General features: G+C 38.3%; 1 protein-coding gene across 3 annotated transcripts in view; it reads right to left on the bottom strand.

The window, feature by feature from the left end:
- CEP70 (centrosomal protein 70) overlaps positions 1–17295 on the bottom strand; it is a 112388-nt gene that overhangs the window by 12134 nt on the left and 82959 nt on the right. For 2 of the 3 annotated variants that reach the window (XM_081234613.1, XM_081234614.1), the window contains 6 exons: positions 12192–12362; positions 10459–10605; positions 10109–10277; positions 9841–9955; positions 8746–8825; positions 5714–6434 (listed from right to left, as the gene is read on the bottom strand). In XM_081234613.1, the coding sequence (XP_081090739.1) occupies positions 6373–6434; positions 8746–8825; positions 9841–9955; positions 10109–10277; positions 10459–10605; positions 12192–12362 (744 nt within the window). In that variant the 3' untranslated portion in view covers positions 5714–6372. Of the gene's footprint in view, positions 1–5713; positions 6435–8745; positions 8826–9840; positions 9956–10108; positions 10278–10458; positions 10606–12191; positions 12363–17295 lie in introns of those variants that run through there. The other variant, XM_081234612.1, reaches the window with a different exon arrangement.

The raw sequence follows: 17295 nt of genomic DNA, 5'->3' as shown, positions 1-17295 counted from the left end.
GTGAAAATTGGTTTAGAACCTGGAACCATGTGAAGCCCTGACAGAGGCAGCCACAAAACTAGCCCTTAGGGTTGTCATGCCCACCTAGGGCACATGTTGGACCACTGTAGCAGATAATTCCCACTAAAGGGAAGCTCACAGGCAAAAATTATAAAAACAAAAACAATTTTAAAAATATGAAGCACATGGGAATACCAACTGAAAAATGGCCACTAGATGTATTTCAGCAAGAAGGAAAATATAACATTAAGGCAGAAGTGGCATGTGGGAAACAACGGAGAGCAAAGAAATCTGTAAAATATGTTGGTAAACCTACCTAAGTCTTGATTGTTTAAGAAATGTCAACAAGTAAGCAAGCAACCAAAAATGTTTGCAAAAACTGGGTTCAGAAAGCCAGTGGCACTGAAATGCTAGTACTGACATCTAAGGAGGACCATGAAGCTGGTTCAGAGGAATGTTTAAATCCCTCTTTAAGAAATTAAAGACAGTTTTCTATTTTAAAAACTAATTATAAGTATGCGGTAGTTACTAGTTTATTACCTTTCAGCTCCAAATCAACCCATCTTTGCCCTGCTTTGATACTAGAGACACCACAGCCTCCCCTCCTTTGCCAGGGGGTTTGAGGTTAGGCTTTTGCCAATTGAGGGCACTGGAGAGACACTGCAAGGCCAGAGTGGGAAGAAGAGGCCTTTCTTTCTTCTGCTGAGGTGCTTTTTTCCCCGGCTGTGTGAGGGCCGTCCTCTGTTACCAAAGCACCGCCACAGTTTACTCTTGGCTCACGCCCTTGGGCTTTGCAAACGTAAATACAGCCTTCATGGTTCAGCACCATCCAGCACCCTCAGCAAGTTTCTTTGCCACAAGTTGGCTGCCTGCTCCTATAGCAGCCAGACCTCTACTCAAAGGTTTAAATCTCAGCCTAGTGGGAAGGCAATTTTTAAGTTTCTAAGTTCCTTCCTTGTTCACTCTCCTTTATCCCTGGGGGTAGTATCTGCTTTCTGAAGTCGCTACTGCATACCCCTTAGAGTCTTCTTTTCTCCCCTTTTAGTAGGTAACTACCGTTACTAGTTAGCCATTCTTGTTTTAAATTTTTCCTGTTAGGCTACCTGTGCAATGTAGTTTCTATCTCCTGACCTTGACTAAGTGTATATTAAAAATTTTAAGATAACCAATAAAATAGAGTAACAATAGAAAAATCAACAAAGCTGAAATATAAAACTTCCAAATCAGTAGTGAAGAAGAAAAAAAAAAGAGAAATTCAATACCCCCCCAAAAAAATAGGAAAGAAAAAAGTAGCATAGAAAAATATGATAAATAGAAAATACAAAAGAAGATAGGCAAAAGACTTCTAAATATATTTGTAATCACAATAAACCCACTATTAAAACCTGCAAAGGGGTCAAATTCCATGAAAATAAAAAGTACAGCTATATGCTATTTACAAGAGGTTCACTTCAAACACACAGAAGTGTTGAAAATAAAAGGATGAAAAAGATATACTCAAGGGTAGTTTAGATTTGTTTATAGTAATGGTAGCAAATATCATATTTAATGGTGAAACATTAAATGCTTTCCTTTTGAAATCTGGAATAAGAAAGGGCTGCTTCCTATCACCACTTCTGCTCAGCCCTGTATTGTGGCATATGTAGTTGGGCAAGAAAAAACAGGTATATCTGACCAAAACTGTTGTTATATACAGATGATATGATCATGAGCATAAAAATCCAAAATAATCTAAAGATATACTGCTAGAGCTAATCAGACAGTTTCTAGCAAGGTTGCTAACTGCAAAGTTAATATTTAAAAATCAATTGTAGTTCTCTGTTCCTGAAATAGTTGGAAAATGAAATTTTAAAAAGATAATTTATAAATGTATAAAAGATCAAATACTATGAATATATCCAACAATAATCCCTACAGGAAAATTATGAAACTTTATTAGAAATGTTAAAGGGAATCTAACCAGATGGAGAGCTATGTTGTATTTGGAGTTTGAAGACCCAGCGTTACAGATGCTGATTTTCCTCACTGATCCTATGTTTAATGAAAAAAAAATCTCAATATGTAGTGTGTGTGCATGTGTGTGTGTAACTTGATAATCAGATTCAATACACATGGAAACACTAAGGGTGGGAGGCCTTCAACTGGATACCAAAGTTTATTTTAAAGTTAAAATAATGAAAACAGTGGGGTACTAGTGCAGGGAGAGACAACTGGACCAAAAGAATAGAAAAGAGAGTCCAGTAACAGACCCATTCACACACAGATATTCAATTCATGACAGAGGTAGCACTACGAGCAGAGGGGAAATAGATTTTTCAATAAATGGTTCGGAGATAACTAGGTATCTTTGACGGAAAATGTAAAAATGGTCCTTTACTTATACCACATTAAAAAAATCAAACAACTGCAGGTATATTAGACTAAGTGTGAAAGGCAAAAGTGTACAGCTATAAGATAATATAAGAGAATAACTTTACAACTTGTGACTAGAGAAAGATTTCATAAGACACTTAGAGCACTAACTATAAATCTCTACATCTTTAACTATACTCTCTATATTAAAATTAAGTTTGTCAGTTCATAAAAAGAAACTAGAGGAAAATGGAAAGAGGACATAGAATGGAAGAAGACATTTGCAACACATATAACTGTCAAATGGCTCATGTCCAGAATATATAAATAACTCTTACAAGTCAATAGGAAAAGACAGACTGTCCAACAGAAAAGTGAACCAAAGATACATACAAGCACTTCAAAAAATAAATACAAATGGCCAATAAACAAAGGAAAAGATGTTTAACTTCATTAGTAATCAGGAAAATAAACATTAAAACCACACTAAGAGCTCTATACACTATACTGGCAAAAATAAAAAATCTGACTTACCCAAAATTGGTCAAGATATGGAAAAGTGGGAACTCTCATACATTAATGGTGGGAGTATAAATTGGTACAACCACTTTGGAAAAGAGTTTAGCATTTTCTTCTAAAGTTGAAATATACATTGTCTATCAAAGTTGCACACTATACAACCCCAGAGGCTCCATTCACATGGTTAGATGTGTTTTACTCTAGGACCCAGCAATTTTACTTCTTGGATATTGCTTCTAGAAAACCTGCACACAAGCGAACAAAGATGCACATACAAGAATGTTCACAGCAGTAGCTCACAACAGCCAAGAACTAGAAACAACCCAAATGCCAATCCCTAGTAGACAGACAAATGGATTATGGAACATTCATAGAGGAATACTAGACACCAATGAAAACAAATGACCTGGACCTACACACAACAACATAGATGAATAGTACAAACATAATGTTGAACAAAAGAAGAATTAAAAAGAACATATACAATATGATTCCATTTTTATGAAGTTCAAAAATAGGCACAACTAAACTATCTTGGTTTAGACGTACACACAAAACTGGCAAAACTATTTAAAAAAACAAGTAAGTGATTAACATAAGTCAGGCTAATGGGGGAAGGCACATATGGTATGTGGGGGAGGCCTTTTGTAGTGCTGGTGAATGTCCTGTCTTGATTGTTGCATGGGTATTCACTTTATAATCATTCATTATACTTGACATTTAGGTTTTTGTCATACTTAGCATATGTGTTATATTTATAACACACAAAAAAGATTAGTGAAATAGGACTTCCCTGGTGGTGCAGTGGTTAAGAATCCTCCTGCCAATGCAGGGGACATGGGTTCGAGCCCTGGTCTGGGAGGATCCCACATGTCGCGGAGCAACTATACATGTATGTCAACTATACATCAATAAAATTGTAAAAAATCAAGAGCTAAATAATGGTTGCAGTACTTATATTTTAAATAATTAAAACTGGATAAAAGTAGACCTGATAGAGAGGGCCTAATGTTCTTCCTACTAGCAGCATTGTCCCTTCTCAGTGGCCCTCCAAAAAAACTCCTAGGCCTCTGAGGAAGAGTTTGAAAACCTCTGTTTTAAACTAAGAGTTAACCACAGGCTCTTAAACTAGCTGACAAAATTTAGATTAACATAATTTTAAAATTATATTTCTTCCATGCAAATCAAAACTATAATGAGGTACCACCTCACACCAGTCAGAATGGCCATCATTAAAAAGTCTACAGGGCTTCCCAGGTGGCGCAGTGGTTGAGAGTCCGCCTGCCAATGTAGGGGACGCAGGTTCGTGCCCTGGTCCAGGAAGATTCCCACATGCCGCAGAGCGGCTGGGCCCGTGAGCCATGCCCGCTGAGCCTGCGCGTCCAGAGCCTGTGCTCCACAACAGGAGAGGCCACAACAGTGAGAGGCCCGCGTACCACAAAAAAAAAAGTCTACAAATAACAAATGCTGGAGAGGGTGTGGAGAAAAGGGAACCCTCCTACACTGTTGGTGGGAATGTAAATTGGTGCAGCCACTATGGAGAACAGTATGGAGATTCCTTAAAAAACTAAAATTTTGCCATACGATCCAGCAATCCCACTCCTAGGAATATATACAGAGAAAATGATAATTTGAAAAGATACATGCACCCCAATGTTCGTAGCAGCACTATCTACAATAGCCAAGACATGGAAGCAACCTAAATGTCCACTGACAGATGAATGGGTAAAGAAGATGTTACACACAGACACACACACACACACACACAATGGAATACTACTCAGCCATAAAAAGAATGAAATAATGCCATTTGCAGCAACATGGATAGACTTAGAGATTATCATATTAAGTGAAGTAAGTCAGACAAAGATAAATATGATATCACATATGTGGAATCTAAAATATGACACAAATGAACTTATTAATGAACAGACTCACAGACATAGAAAACAAACTTACGGTTACCAGAGGGGAAAGGGGGTAGGGGAGGGATAAGTTAAGAGTTTGGGATTAGCAGATACAAACTACTATATATAAAATAGATAAACAACAAGGTCTTACTGTATAGCACAAGGGACTATATTCAATGTCATATAATAAATAATGGAAAAGAATATGAAAAAGAATGTGTGTGTGTATATATGTGTATATATGTTATATACACACACATATATATCTCTATAACTGAATCATTTTGCTGTACACCAGAAACTAACACAACATTGTAAATTAACTATACTTCTATTAACTATACTTGACATTTACTCTCTGCTTTACACTATGCTGCTTCCCAGAAATTCTTTCCAGTATTCTACATGGCAATGAACAAGAATAACTGAGAAGTCTCCCTAGGCCCGTTACTTACAAAAGTGGGGGGCTTCCCTGGTGGCGCAGTAGTTGAGAGTCTGCCTGCCTATACAGGGGACATGGGTTCGTGCCCCGGTCTGGGAGGATCCCACATGCCGCAGAGCGGCTGGGCCCGTGAGACATGGCCGCTGAGCCTGCGCGTCCGGAGCCTGTGCTCCGCAGCAGGAGAGGCCACAACAGGGAGAGGCCCACGTACCGCAAAAAAAAAAAAAAAAAAAAAAAGTGGGGGTAGGGGGTGAGGGAGTGGCAGTAACCAAAAGTGGCCTGTACTCACGGATGTGAAGCCAAACACCTGTCCTTTAAGAAAAACAGAATGAATATGGAGAACAGAGAATAAGTAGAAAGCATCAAGAAAGCTACTCTTATGTAAAATGAAGCAAAGGTGAACCAGGAAGGGTGCCCAAGGAAGGCTCAGCCTAGTAAGAGAATACGACTCATTATTGGTGAGGAATACAAGTCGAGTCACTGAGAACACTTATGTTTGGAAATTCTTAACAAAAATTTTATTTAAGATTTCATGCCCTTGTAAAAAGTACATCACATCAAGATAGCAAAAAGGACACTTTATGAGAGACTCGCATCCACTCATCTATTTTACCTCATAATTCATTTCCTACCCCAACACGGTAAAAACTTTTTTCCTTCTTCCTTTTGTTCCTTCTGCTCTGAAAGGGCAAGTGTCATGAGGGATATCTTAATAGAATGTGCCATTTCCTTGCCAGGAAAGCAACAGCTTCCTGCTGGCTGGACTAAAGAGAGCCACTGGCATTCCTTGTTCCCAGGCCAAAAAACTCTGAACTTAAATGCAACCTTTCTATTACTTGCACTATCTCTCCCTGAGTTTCTCTCTTACACACTGTACTTTAAAACAATCTTACATTTTAAGCACTCAAGAATTGCTTAAGAAATGATTAAAGGATCTAAAGTTAATTTAGTAATTAAACTTAGCAATGTTTTCTATAAAAGAATCTCAAAGTTAATAAAAATTATATGGATGGAGAAGGACTCAACAGAAAGAAGGGGGTGAATTCTGAGAGTATATACATTTTATAACCCTTGTCTCAGAGTAAGATCAATCCTACAAAATATTTAGAATGTTAAGAACGCAATTTACACAGTAAAAATGATTTGTTTTCAGTATGAAGGTATTTTTAATTTCCTTACTGCAGGTACAATGGCATCCAAGTCATCAATTTCTGTAATAGAAAAACAATAATAATCAAAGATAGCTTTATCCACTGTTAGGCTCAGATGAAATGAGAATCTCTATTCAAAGGCAAACTTCAGACACAAAGGCAACATCACTAGTGCTTTCATGCCCATGAAACTTTTCTCCAATAGTGGTGATGAGTGTATCACTGATTCAGACACGGATGCTTCACAGGGCAAAAAAATGGGTGTTTTTTTTTTGCCCTACAAAAGCATTTGCCTTTTTGCCCTATGAAAGCATCCTCTGACTCTGATATTAATCTCATTAGCAGTGTGCTCTTATTAACAGATCCTACTAGCAACATTTATGATATTATGTTACTGCTTCTTTAACTACATGGGTGAGCCTACATGGTGAAATCCCTAGTAGAGGCACTCTCTCTCATGGGCCCCCATCTAAGGACTTAGGGATTTCTTCTCTTGGAACACAGTCCTATCCTAATTCTATGATAAAGATTTCTCATTAGCAGGATGGCTCTTAGGTCTACCTTTTAGGATGAAGCCTATCTACCTAATAGGAGTGAGGTGTCTCAGAGTAAAATCTCAGATGCAGTGTATTATAGAGCTTAGCCTGGTCCAGCCTACAAGATAGTTCAGGTTCTTCTCTGCCAGGTTCTTTCCGAATTTGACTTCTTTTCCTAAGACTATCTTCTTCCAACCAGCCTAAGTTAGAATTCACCATCTGGAAGCTCCTAGCCACTAAGGAAGGTCCTTTCTCTGAGTATGTAGACTCCAGCCCTACTTAAGGTAAGCCCCAGTGGCAGGTTCTCTAAATTCTCACCACTTTCTTCTAGATTATTCTGCTAGTTCACTGTTCATAAACTCACTTCCTTTACATAAAACATGATTCCTTGGATTCCATCTCTCTCCCTCCATGTTTAGCTGGATTTTGATTGTTCTTCCTTTAGCCAAAACACATGACCCATGCTGTTTAAGCTCCTGACTTCAGTCAGAATTCTTGTCTGAATCCACTTATCAAAATATAGGAAAGGAAAAAAATATGGACAAATCTACAGCAGAGAATTTGGTTCACATCTTACATTGTGGTAAGGTACAAAGGTCAAGTTATTCCCTGACCCGCATTCTAAAATCACACCTGTTGAGTTGAAGCAAATGATCCTACACGAGCCATGCTGAGTATCATATCTGAGGGGAAGTTGCTATAGGAGGATTCTGAAATAAGTGTTGCTAGCACGCCTATTAAAATGTTTATTAATGACAGGAAACTCATTGTTTAAGTTAATTGCTACCCCAAAGCAAGTAAAATCATATTATTGCAGGAAACAAGGCTCTTTGAGATACAAGGCAACACATTTATACAATTCCACATCTCAAGTTAAACTTTCAAATTACATTTTCCCAAACAACAACAACAAAAAACAAAAACAAAAAAACACTTTCAATTTCAAATGAGCTATATGGAAAAAAAAAGAATTCATTAATAAATAAATAGCTTTAATCTTTTTTTAAAAGTGGGGGTTTTTTTGGCTACGCTGCGCAGCTTGCGGGATTTTAGTTCCCCCACCAGGGATTGAACTTGCACCCTCGGTAGTGAAAGCCCAGAGTCCTAATGACCACTGGACCGCCAGGGAATTCCCTAAAAAGTGTTCTTAACAGTAAGATAACTTATTTTTATAGCCATATATAATCACACTTAAAGTAAGAGAATTGGGTCTCTATTTTGCCTATGATTCCTAAGCTAATTACATTTTTCCCCTTTAAGAGATATTACTACTGACGAATCCCTCAATCTGACCAAGAGTGTAAAATGTATCTCTTCCCTTCTACAGATTTATAAATTTATCTCCTTTCTACAGATGTTTACTTTATATTACTTCTCATCACCTTAGAAAGAAATTTAATTTGTATATCTAAAAAACACAGTAAGTAGGAACTATCTTTAAAAAAAAAAAGAGAGAAGAAAAAGAAGGAGAAGCAGGAAGAAGGAAAAAGACACCTTCCAAGGTCATAAATTCTAAGGACATTTCTCATTAGCCAATGACAGAGTCAAGGTTACACTGGGCCTAGCCAGAATAATGTCATTTCTCATTTTAAGGTCCTAAAACAAAGGCAGCCCCCAGCTCCTTAAAGGATATATGCTTCTCTGTTCTGCAGACTAATCCCAACCAACTTTAACTGCAAGTTAGAAGTTTGTTTCCAGAACTGTTAGTGGTTTCCAGACACTTTCTACCACTCTGGGTAAAAACACTAATACAGTGACTAAGGAGCACTGTTTCCTCAAACCCACTGACATCTTGAGACTCAAAATTTAACCACCACCACCACCAAAGATCTTACCTAAGATTTCAAGTAGATCATTAGTAAATGCCTGAAATGCTGGGAAAAATTCCTCATGTTCTTCCAATTTGTTGATAATGCTTTAAAAGAAAAAATGCAGTTTACACTGAATTTCCAACTTGCATCTCACTGGACATAGAACATTTCAAAATGGAAGGAAATTGTCTTGCTAATTTAAATATAAGTTTAATGATCATTTACTTCAATCCATCCTTTTTCAGCTCTTTGTTCATCTAGTAACACTTTTCTAAAAAAAAATCTATTATCAGTGTAATCATCTGTTCTAAAGTTAAATCTATATAACATTCCTAATATAGGAACTTTCTATGTAGCTTGAGGATTCTTAAGAGACCATGCTTTTATAACATTTTCTAAAAAGAACTGGCTTTTATATCCTGTCTTCTATTAAACATTAAGAATAAGTATCAGTAATCAGTAAAACTGTGGGAAGGAGAATAAGACCAATAATGAGACATACATTCCTTTTAAAAGCATCAAGTATCAGAAAACTCAAGTGTCAGGTAAGGGTTCTTGGAAAACTTGCAGAACATATGTTGCAGTATAAAATCTGGGGAAGGGAGGAACAGTATAGCTATAACATTTTGATATTTTAAAAAATATCAAAACATTTTGATATTTTAAAAAAACATTAGGTTTTATGTCAGAGATGCCTAGCTTTTTAAAAAAATCCTTAACATCTTCTTATCAAATAATACACGTCTCATAGTGATTATTTAGTGATCAGTGATTGATGGTAATGTACTAAAAATTGGACTCATATATTCTGAATTCACATGAAGCTGCTAATAAAGTTTGAATTTCTCCATATATAATTTGGGAACAAGCTTATAGCAATAATGCTGGAGTCCTGACCCACCCTATGTAAACCTATAGGCCCTAGAGTCTACTTTTATCTTGAAAATACTTGACATTCTCTCCATCCCTAAGGTGTGAGATTATTTTAGATTGTCAAGTTATTTTAAAAAATGCTATTCCAAACAGGAAAGGTAATTAACTTATGAAGTTTTGGAAGTCTTTAATTTTACCACTCCAAACATTCTGGATGGTACTTTGCAACCTTTTCAAACTAAATACCTTTGGAGGTCTTCAGGTCCCAATACCTGCATAACCTGTTCATTCACATCTTCATTAACCAGCCTACACAATTTTCCAACTCTGCTCACCAGCACACACAATGAGGATGAACTATCTGCAAAAGGATAGGATATTTTAAAAGAGAGTTTTCAAAATCATTAAATCAAATACTTTATGCTTCAGTTAGTCTTGATTTTTTAACTACTTTTTGTTGATTTATTAAAAATAATTCTTAAATGGGGGGCCAAAAATGACAAAGGGTCATCACCTAGTTCTAAGAGTTCCTGGAGGTTTCTCACAGCATTGTTCACTTCTCCAAGCCTAGTATAAACTTCATTCATTCGGGGATAGACTCCAGTTAAAGAAGGCACATCAAATAATTTTTGGAAGTGAGAAACAATAGCTCGCAAAATTTGAAAGTCTGGCATATTGCTGTCCTGCCCAAAAGAGAGGAAGAAAAAGATAGTTTACATCTTAAAATTATTCCAAATCTTTAATAAAAACTTTCAAAAGAGAAATAGAGTTCTAGTAGAATATCTATATCCATATCATTATTAGTTTCTAAGATAAAGAGCACATTAAAATGTGAACATTTATGTAAGTATTAGGTAGTATTACCTTTTCCTTATTTTCCACTTCTTCTAACATGGTATCTACTATAAACAACAGATCTTCAACTTTGACACCTTCATTTTCATCCTGCTTCTTTAAATTATGCCAAGGCACCAGTTCTGCAGATAGTATTTTCAAGGACTTATACAAATCCTTTACGAAAGAAACAATATGCTATTACTGATTTTTAAAGTTTTCATAATAACGCTAATAAAATATAATTATCCAAGCAGGTTTAATATATATATTAACCATCATCATTATTTTTTTTAAATACCATTATCAGTTTAGAAAAAGTCTGTTAAATTAGTTTTCTCCAGGCCTTACATATATGTATATATTGATTATCTGGAATCTGGATGTTTAAAGTAATTATGTTATTTATTAGTAGCATATGTTATTTAAGTAATTATTTTGAATTACTGATGAAAAAAAATAAGCTTGTCCTTAACATTTTGCCCTTGATTTTTTAAATAACAGATATACTGAGATGTAATTCACATACCATAAAATTCATCCTCTCTAAATGTGCAATTCAGTAGTTTTGACTTATTTACAGAGATGTGCAATCATTACCATTATCCAGCTCTAGAACATTTTCATCACTCCAAAAAGAAACCCTGTATCCACTTTCAGTCATTCCCTGTTCTCTCCTGCTCCCAGTTCTTGGGTAACTACTAATCTACTTTCTGTTTCTATGGATTTGCCTATTCTGACCGTTTCAGTAAAAAAAAATGGAATCATACAATAAGCGGCCTTTTGTGACAGGCTTCTTTCACTTAGGATATTTTCAAGATTCATCCATGGTATAGTATGTATCTCCAGGAAAGTTTTTAATTCGAAAGGATGCTAAAGTAATTCGACTTGATTTTCATGACAGCCTACTTAGTTTTCCTGGCCTAGATATGTTGTCCTAATCTATTTAAAACTGTGCACAAGAGGCCGGGCTCCTGAAAGTTTAGAAGTCTAAGACTGGTCAATCAATAAATATTTACTGAGCATCTACTATGTGCATGGCACAGTGCTTGGCCCTTTAGAACAATGCCATCCAGAAGGAATGTAATGTGTGTCACAGTAATATTGTTTAGTATCCACATTTTAAAAAGTAAAAAGAAATAGGTGACGATTTTAATAATATATTTAACCCAATATATCCAAAATGTTATCATTTAACAGATAATCAATATTTTAACTATTTTTCTCCATAATCAGTCTTCTAAATCAGGTGTGTATTTTTATACTTGCGGCACATCTCAGTTGGGACTAGTCACATTTCAAGTGATCAAAAGCTACATGTGGCTTAGTGGTTATTGTATTAGACAGTGCAACTCTAGAATACAGAAAGAAATACAGGAAATTTTTACTTTTCTCAACTTCTTATTTTAGTCCTCCACTTATTTAACACTCTCCAATTAATACCCAGACCTCACATATTAATATCTTTAATCTTTCATTTGGTAAGAAGGCAGTTATCTATTTTAGCAATTCAAGGCAACACATTCAGTGCCAAATAAATGTATTAAACAGTAAGTGCCACCAGAATTTGAAAAAAAGTCAGGAAGTCAGAGCATAATGATACTTTCATTAACCAACGTTTTTCATCAGTAAGGTGCAATTATAAAGAAAAAGTCTATGGTAAAAGCACACCAAATATAAAACTTTGCTTGAGAATAAAAGTATATAAAGCCCATGGACTCCTGCAGATTTTCAAAGCCTGTAAAGAATATTCAACCCCTTACCTTTAAGGAAGCCAGTTGATCTGCCCACATTTCTATTATAGGAACAAGATGCTCAAATCCACAATCTTGAACAAGATCTTTATTAAAATGTTGGGCTCCTCCTTTGCTCTGTTTATAAATTATTACTGGAGCTCTTGGATTGTGAATAATTGAATTGATGCTCCTTAATACCTTTAAAAAAGACCGTGTTTTTAGTTGAAATGTTTATCACAAAGTGATATATGTTAAAGGAGTGCTTTACATATCAATGTAACATCATTACCGAGTTACAGATTCATTGGACAGGATTCACCAAAACAAGTGTCTTTCAACGGACTGTACAGAACAAGTGAGTGAAAAATACTGTTATTTTTCTTTTCTTCCCATAGAAAGCTACAGGTCTCCTGAGACTTTGATTTCTGATGCTTATTAACAAGCAGTTTTGTTGTTGCTGTTGTTTGGTTTAGAACATGCATTTCAATGTCTTGCTTCTATTATATTTAAACTCTACTTTGAATTCCATTTTAATGGAAAAAAAATAATTAATTCCCCTTCATTACATTACTAATGAGCACAGGAACATAGTCTTTCTTCTCCCTCTGCCTCGCACCAAAGATTAAGGAGGGCAGCAGAACTCCTAAGAAAAATCAGGGAGCTGATATTAGCTGAGTGCCAGAAGGTCATAGCACAATTCCCTTCCATGAGGGTGGTGGTGAACCAAGGGGGATTACATACATGTCTAGCAGTATGTATCCATACCTCGTAGTAGACTGTTAGCAAAAATTACTGCAATTATTACTCTTCCCTACATCCTCTCCCCTTGGCAGTATGACACTGCAGGTTCTCCCATCAAGAGGTAGAGTATTTTCTACTCCTTGAATCTGGGGTAATCTTGGGCCTTGCTTTGGCATACAGAAAAGGAAGTTATGGTGTGCCAGCTTGAAGCCCAAGACTCAAGGGGCCTTGATTATTTCTGCTCTCTCCCGTTGAGCTCTCCTGCCACATGGACCAGCCCAGGCTAGATGGTGAACGATGAAAGACACATAACCCAGTCAACCCAATCACTCTAATACAACTCCAGAGCCACTGAGCTGACTTGTACCAGATTGCAGATGCATGAGGGAGCCCAGCTGCAATCAACAGAACTGCCCAGCTGTCCAAGCACCGTAATATTAAAGGGGTGTTATTTTAAGTCACTAAGTTTTAGAAAGGTTTTTTACACAGCAAAAATAAACTGATATGTATATAAAGACAAAGATAGAATAGAGCGAGGAGAGGAGGCAGCAACAAGAGAAGCTTGGGCTTCCCTGGTGGCGCAGTGGTTGAGAGTCCGCCTGCCGATGCAGGGGACACGGGTTCGTGCCCCGGGCCGGGAAGATCCCACATGCCGCGGAGCAGCTGGGCCCGTGAGCCATGGCCGCTGAGCCTGCGCGTCCGGAGCCTGTGCTCCGCAACGGGAGAGGCCACAACAGTGAGAAGCCCGCATACCACAAAAAAAAAAAAAAAAAAGAGAGAAGCCTGCCCTTTTACATGGTGGTAGGGTAAGAATATACCCTGTGACCAAGTGGACACTTTGGAAGACAGTCAAGCTTTGCTTTCATGGAAAAAAAAAAAAAAAAAAACTACCTATAGCTGGAGGGCCCTAAGGGAGTGTCACTCGAACAAGAGGAGGAGAGGGATTCATAAGAGGTCAGCTGGAAAATGCATTGCCCACAGAATGAATGGTACATTGCCAAGGTCCCTAGTTGGTAGGGAGGAAATAGCTGCACACACACACACACACACACACTCCGTGATAGAGAAAAACAGGCAGTATTTGGTCATTAGCCACACAAAGGGCACCAGTGCTAGATTATACCAGCACCAGTCGAGAAAGATTCTACCCTTTTGCTGTGTGTTCTCACTCCACATTCAGCCTCACTGATAACCTGGAAGAAGCCAGATACAGCAGAGGACTAGGAGCGAAGGGGAGCAGTGAGAATAGAGACACGGATCTCACCCGCCTGCCACACGGCTTACTTGGAGAAGTGCAGGTCAGACATGAGATAAAGCAAGCATAAGGCAGAAGCCTTGAACTGGATGAGAGACTGAAGTTTTGACTGAGATTTGGATGACTTTTTCTCCCAATTTTTCAACAGGGAAATTTTGAAACATACAGAAAATAAAAAGAATATAAACAATAAATACGATATTATATAGTCAGTGTTCACCAGAAACAGAACCAATAGGGTGTGTATGTGTGTGTGCAAATGTCTGTGTATTTATTTATTATAAGGAATTGGCTCACACAATTATAGGGGCTGACAGATCCTGAGATCTGCAGTCAGCAATGCTGGACACCCAGAAGAGCCAATGGCATAGTTCTAGTCTGAATTCCCACAAGCTTGAGACCAAGGAAGAGCCAATGTTTCAGTTCAACATTTGAAAGCAGGAAAAAAAATGGATGTCCCAGCTCAAAGGCAGCAGGCAGGCAGAAAGTTCCTTCTTCCTCAGCCTTTTTGGTCTACTCAGGCCTTCAAGTGACGTGATGAGACCCAGCCACCATGAGGAGGGCACTCTGCTTTACCCAGTCCACCATTTCAAATGTTACTCTCCTCCAGAAACACTCTCACAGACACACCCAGAACAAGGCTTGACCAAATTATCAGGGCACCCTCTGGCCTAGTCAAGCTGACACATAAAACTAACCATCACAAGTCCACCCCTTGTCAACTTGGCACCCATACACTTTGCCTTAAACCATACTTAATCTCCAAATAAAGACAATAACAAGATCATGGATCACCTAACATGACACAACTGTGCTGTGTACAACCAAAAATGTACTAACCCCTTTGCCAGAAGAGGAGGTAAAGTCCTAAAGTGAGGATTACTCTTCTCCTTGATACCCTGTAACTTAAAAACTATGATATAAAAATAACAATACTCAAATATGATGATATAAAGTCATTATATGATAAGAGAATAAGATCAGGAAAAGAACAAAGATATTTGCCATATATATATATATGTATTTACAAATATATACATACACACATACACCCATGTGAACATATTCATAACCAAATAAGGAGGAAATACACATGACACTTATAATCCTCATTTCTGTAAGTCATCATATGGTCACAGCTGGTATTTATCACTCCTTTCTTCCAATACCTTTTTTTTATTATTACGTTTGCCTCCAGCAAGCACCTCAGCTGGTCCTGGTTCTTTACGTGCTGGGGTAAACCCAAATCTTCATTCCTGAAGGGCCTGGGCCATTAGTAGTTCTGCCTAGACCAGGCTGTTGGAGCTTTCCATTGACCTTTAGCACAAGGCATGGCAATACTAAGAGATGCCCTAAGGGATGGCCTGTATTCTAGACATTGTCTTCCTTTCCTTCCTCGTGGAGTGGTAGTACACTGCTCAAAGTTCTGCCCAGTGGGAGGATTTCCCTTCACTACTTTCCTTCAGGGATGTCCCAGACAGAAGCTGTAGTGCTGCAGTTGTCTACTTTATTGTGGTCCCTACAGATTATGCAGAGCCACCTGTAAATCAGGCCTAGGTCTCCCCTTCTTATGTCAATTGATCATAGGGAACTCCCCATGAGGCCACAGGTGGAGGCTGGGGGAGAGAAGGTAGTGCAGCAAGAGCGGGAAACCACAGGCATTTGGCCACTGCTTCATGTAATTTATTGTGCCTTCAGGGCCTGCTCAGGCCCAACTTCATATGTACCACCTTCATTTGATGACAGAGTGCTGCTGTGCTCACCCAATTTTATGGCTTGGTGGGTCAGATGACACCCAGCTCATGATGGGTAATTCAGGTCACATGGTAACTTTGTGGCCCACTGTTAAGCCTTTTACTCAGGCCCCGTAGCAGGCCAAGAGTTATTACTTAAAATGAAAGTAGTTATTTGCAGAAGATGACAGGATTTTTCTCCAAAATCCTAAGGGCCTGACTTATGATTCACCTACAGGGGCCACCAAAGGCTCCAAGCAGCATCCCTACCTGCCATGACAGTCTAAGCCCCATCGGATCTGCTGGATCCTGTGGCCCGAATGGCAGAGCAGCTTGCATGGCAGCCTGGACCGATGCAGAGCCTTCTCTTGTTCTGGGCCCCACTCAAAACTAGTGCCTGGGATTCCCTGGTGGCACAGTGGTTGAGAGTCCGCCTGCCGATGCAGAGGACACGGGTTTGTGCCCCGGTCCGGGAAGATCCCACATGCCGTGGAGCGGCTGGGCCTGTGAGCCATGGCCGCTGAGCCTGCGCATCCGGAGCCTGTTCTCCGCAACGGGAGAGGCCACAGCAGTGAGAGGCCCGCGTACCACAAAAAAAAAAAAAAAAAAACTAGTGCCTTTTCAGATCACTCAGTAAATGGGTTGGAGTAACACATCACATGAGGAACATGTTACGTCCAAAATCCAAAGAGGCCTACTAGGTGTTGTGCCAGGTTTTTGGTTGTAAGAGGTGCCAGAGCAATAACTTATCCTTTACCTTAAAGGGAGATCTTGACATGCCCACACCACTTGAGCCCTAGAAGTTTCACTGAAGTAGAAGGCCCCTGAATTTTTGTTAGATTTATTTCCCATCCTTTAACATGCAAATGTCTTAACAATAAGTTGCTACTTCTTGCTCAGTAGGTCCAATCAGCATAAGGTCATCAATGTAATTGGGCAGTGTGATATCTTATAGAAGGGAAAGGTGATCAAGATCCTTGTCAACTAAATTATGATATAGGGCTGGAGAGCTGATATACCCCTAAGGCATGACAGTGAAGGTATATGATTGGCTTTGCCAGTTTAAGCAAACCACTAGTGGTGGTCCTTATTGACAGGTATGGAGAAAAAAGATTTTCTCATCTCATTCAGAAACATTCTCAGAAAAACCCAGAATAATGTTTGACCAAATATCTGGGCACCCTGTAGCCCAGTCAAGTTGATACATAAAATGAACCATCACAAACACCCATATAATCACTACCTAGATTCAATAATGGTTCACATTTTGCCATATTTGCTCACTCTATCTATATTTTGAGCTGAACCATTTGAAGGAACTGCAGACAAGATAACACTTCACTCTCATACATACGTAAGCATCTCTTAAAAGCAGGCATATTCTTCTACAAAGTCATAATGC

This window comes from Mesoplodon bidens, assembly GCF_964165515.1.
Source record: "Mesoplodon bidens genome assembly, chromosome: 5".
Taxonomy (NCBI): domain Eukaryota; kingdom Metazoa; phylum Chordata; class Mammalia; order Artiodactyla; family Ziphiidae; genus Mesoplodon; species Mesoplodon bidens.
This window is presented reverse-complemented; position numbering and strand designations above follow the sequence as displayed.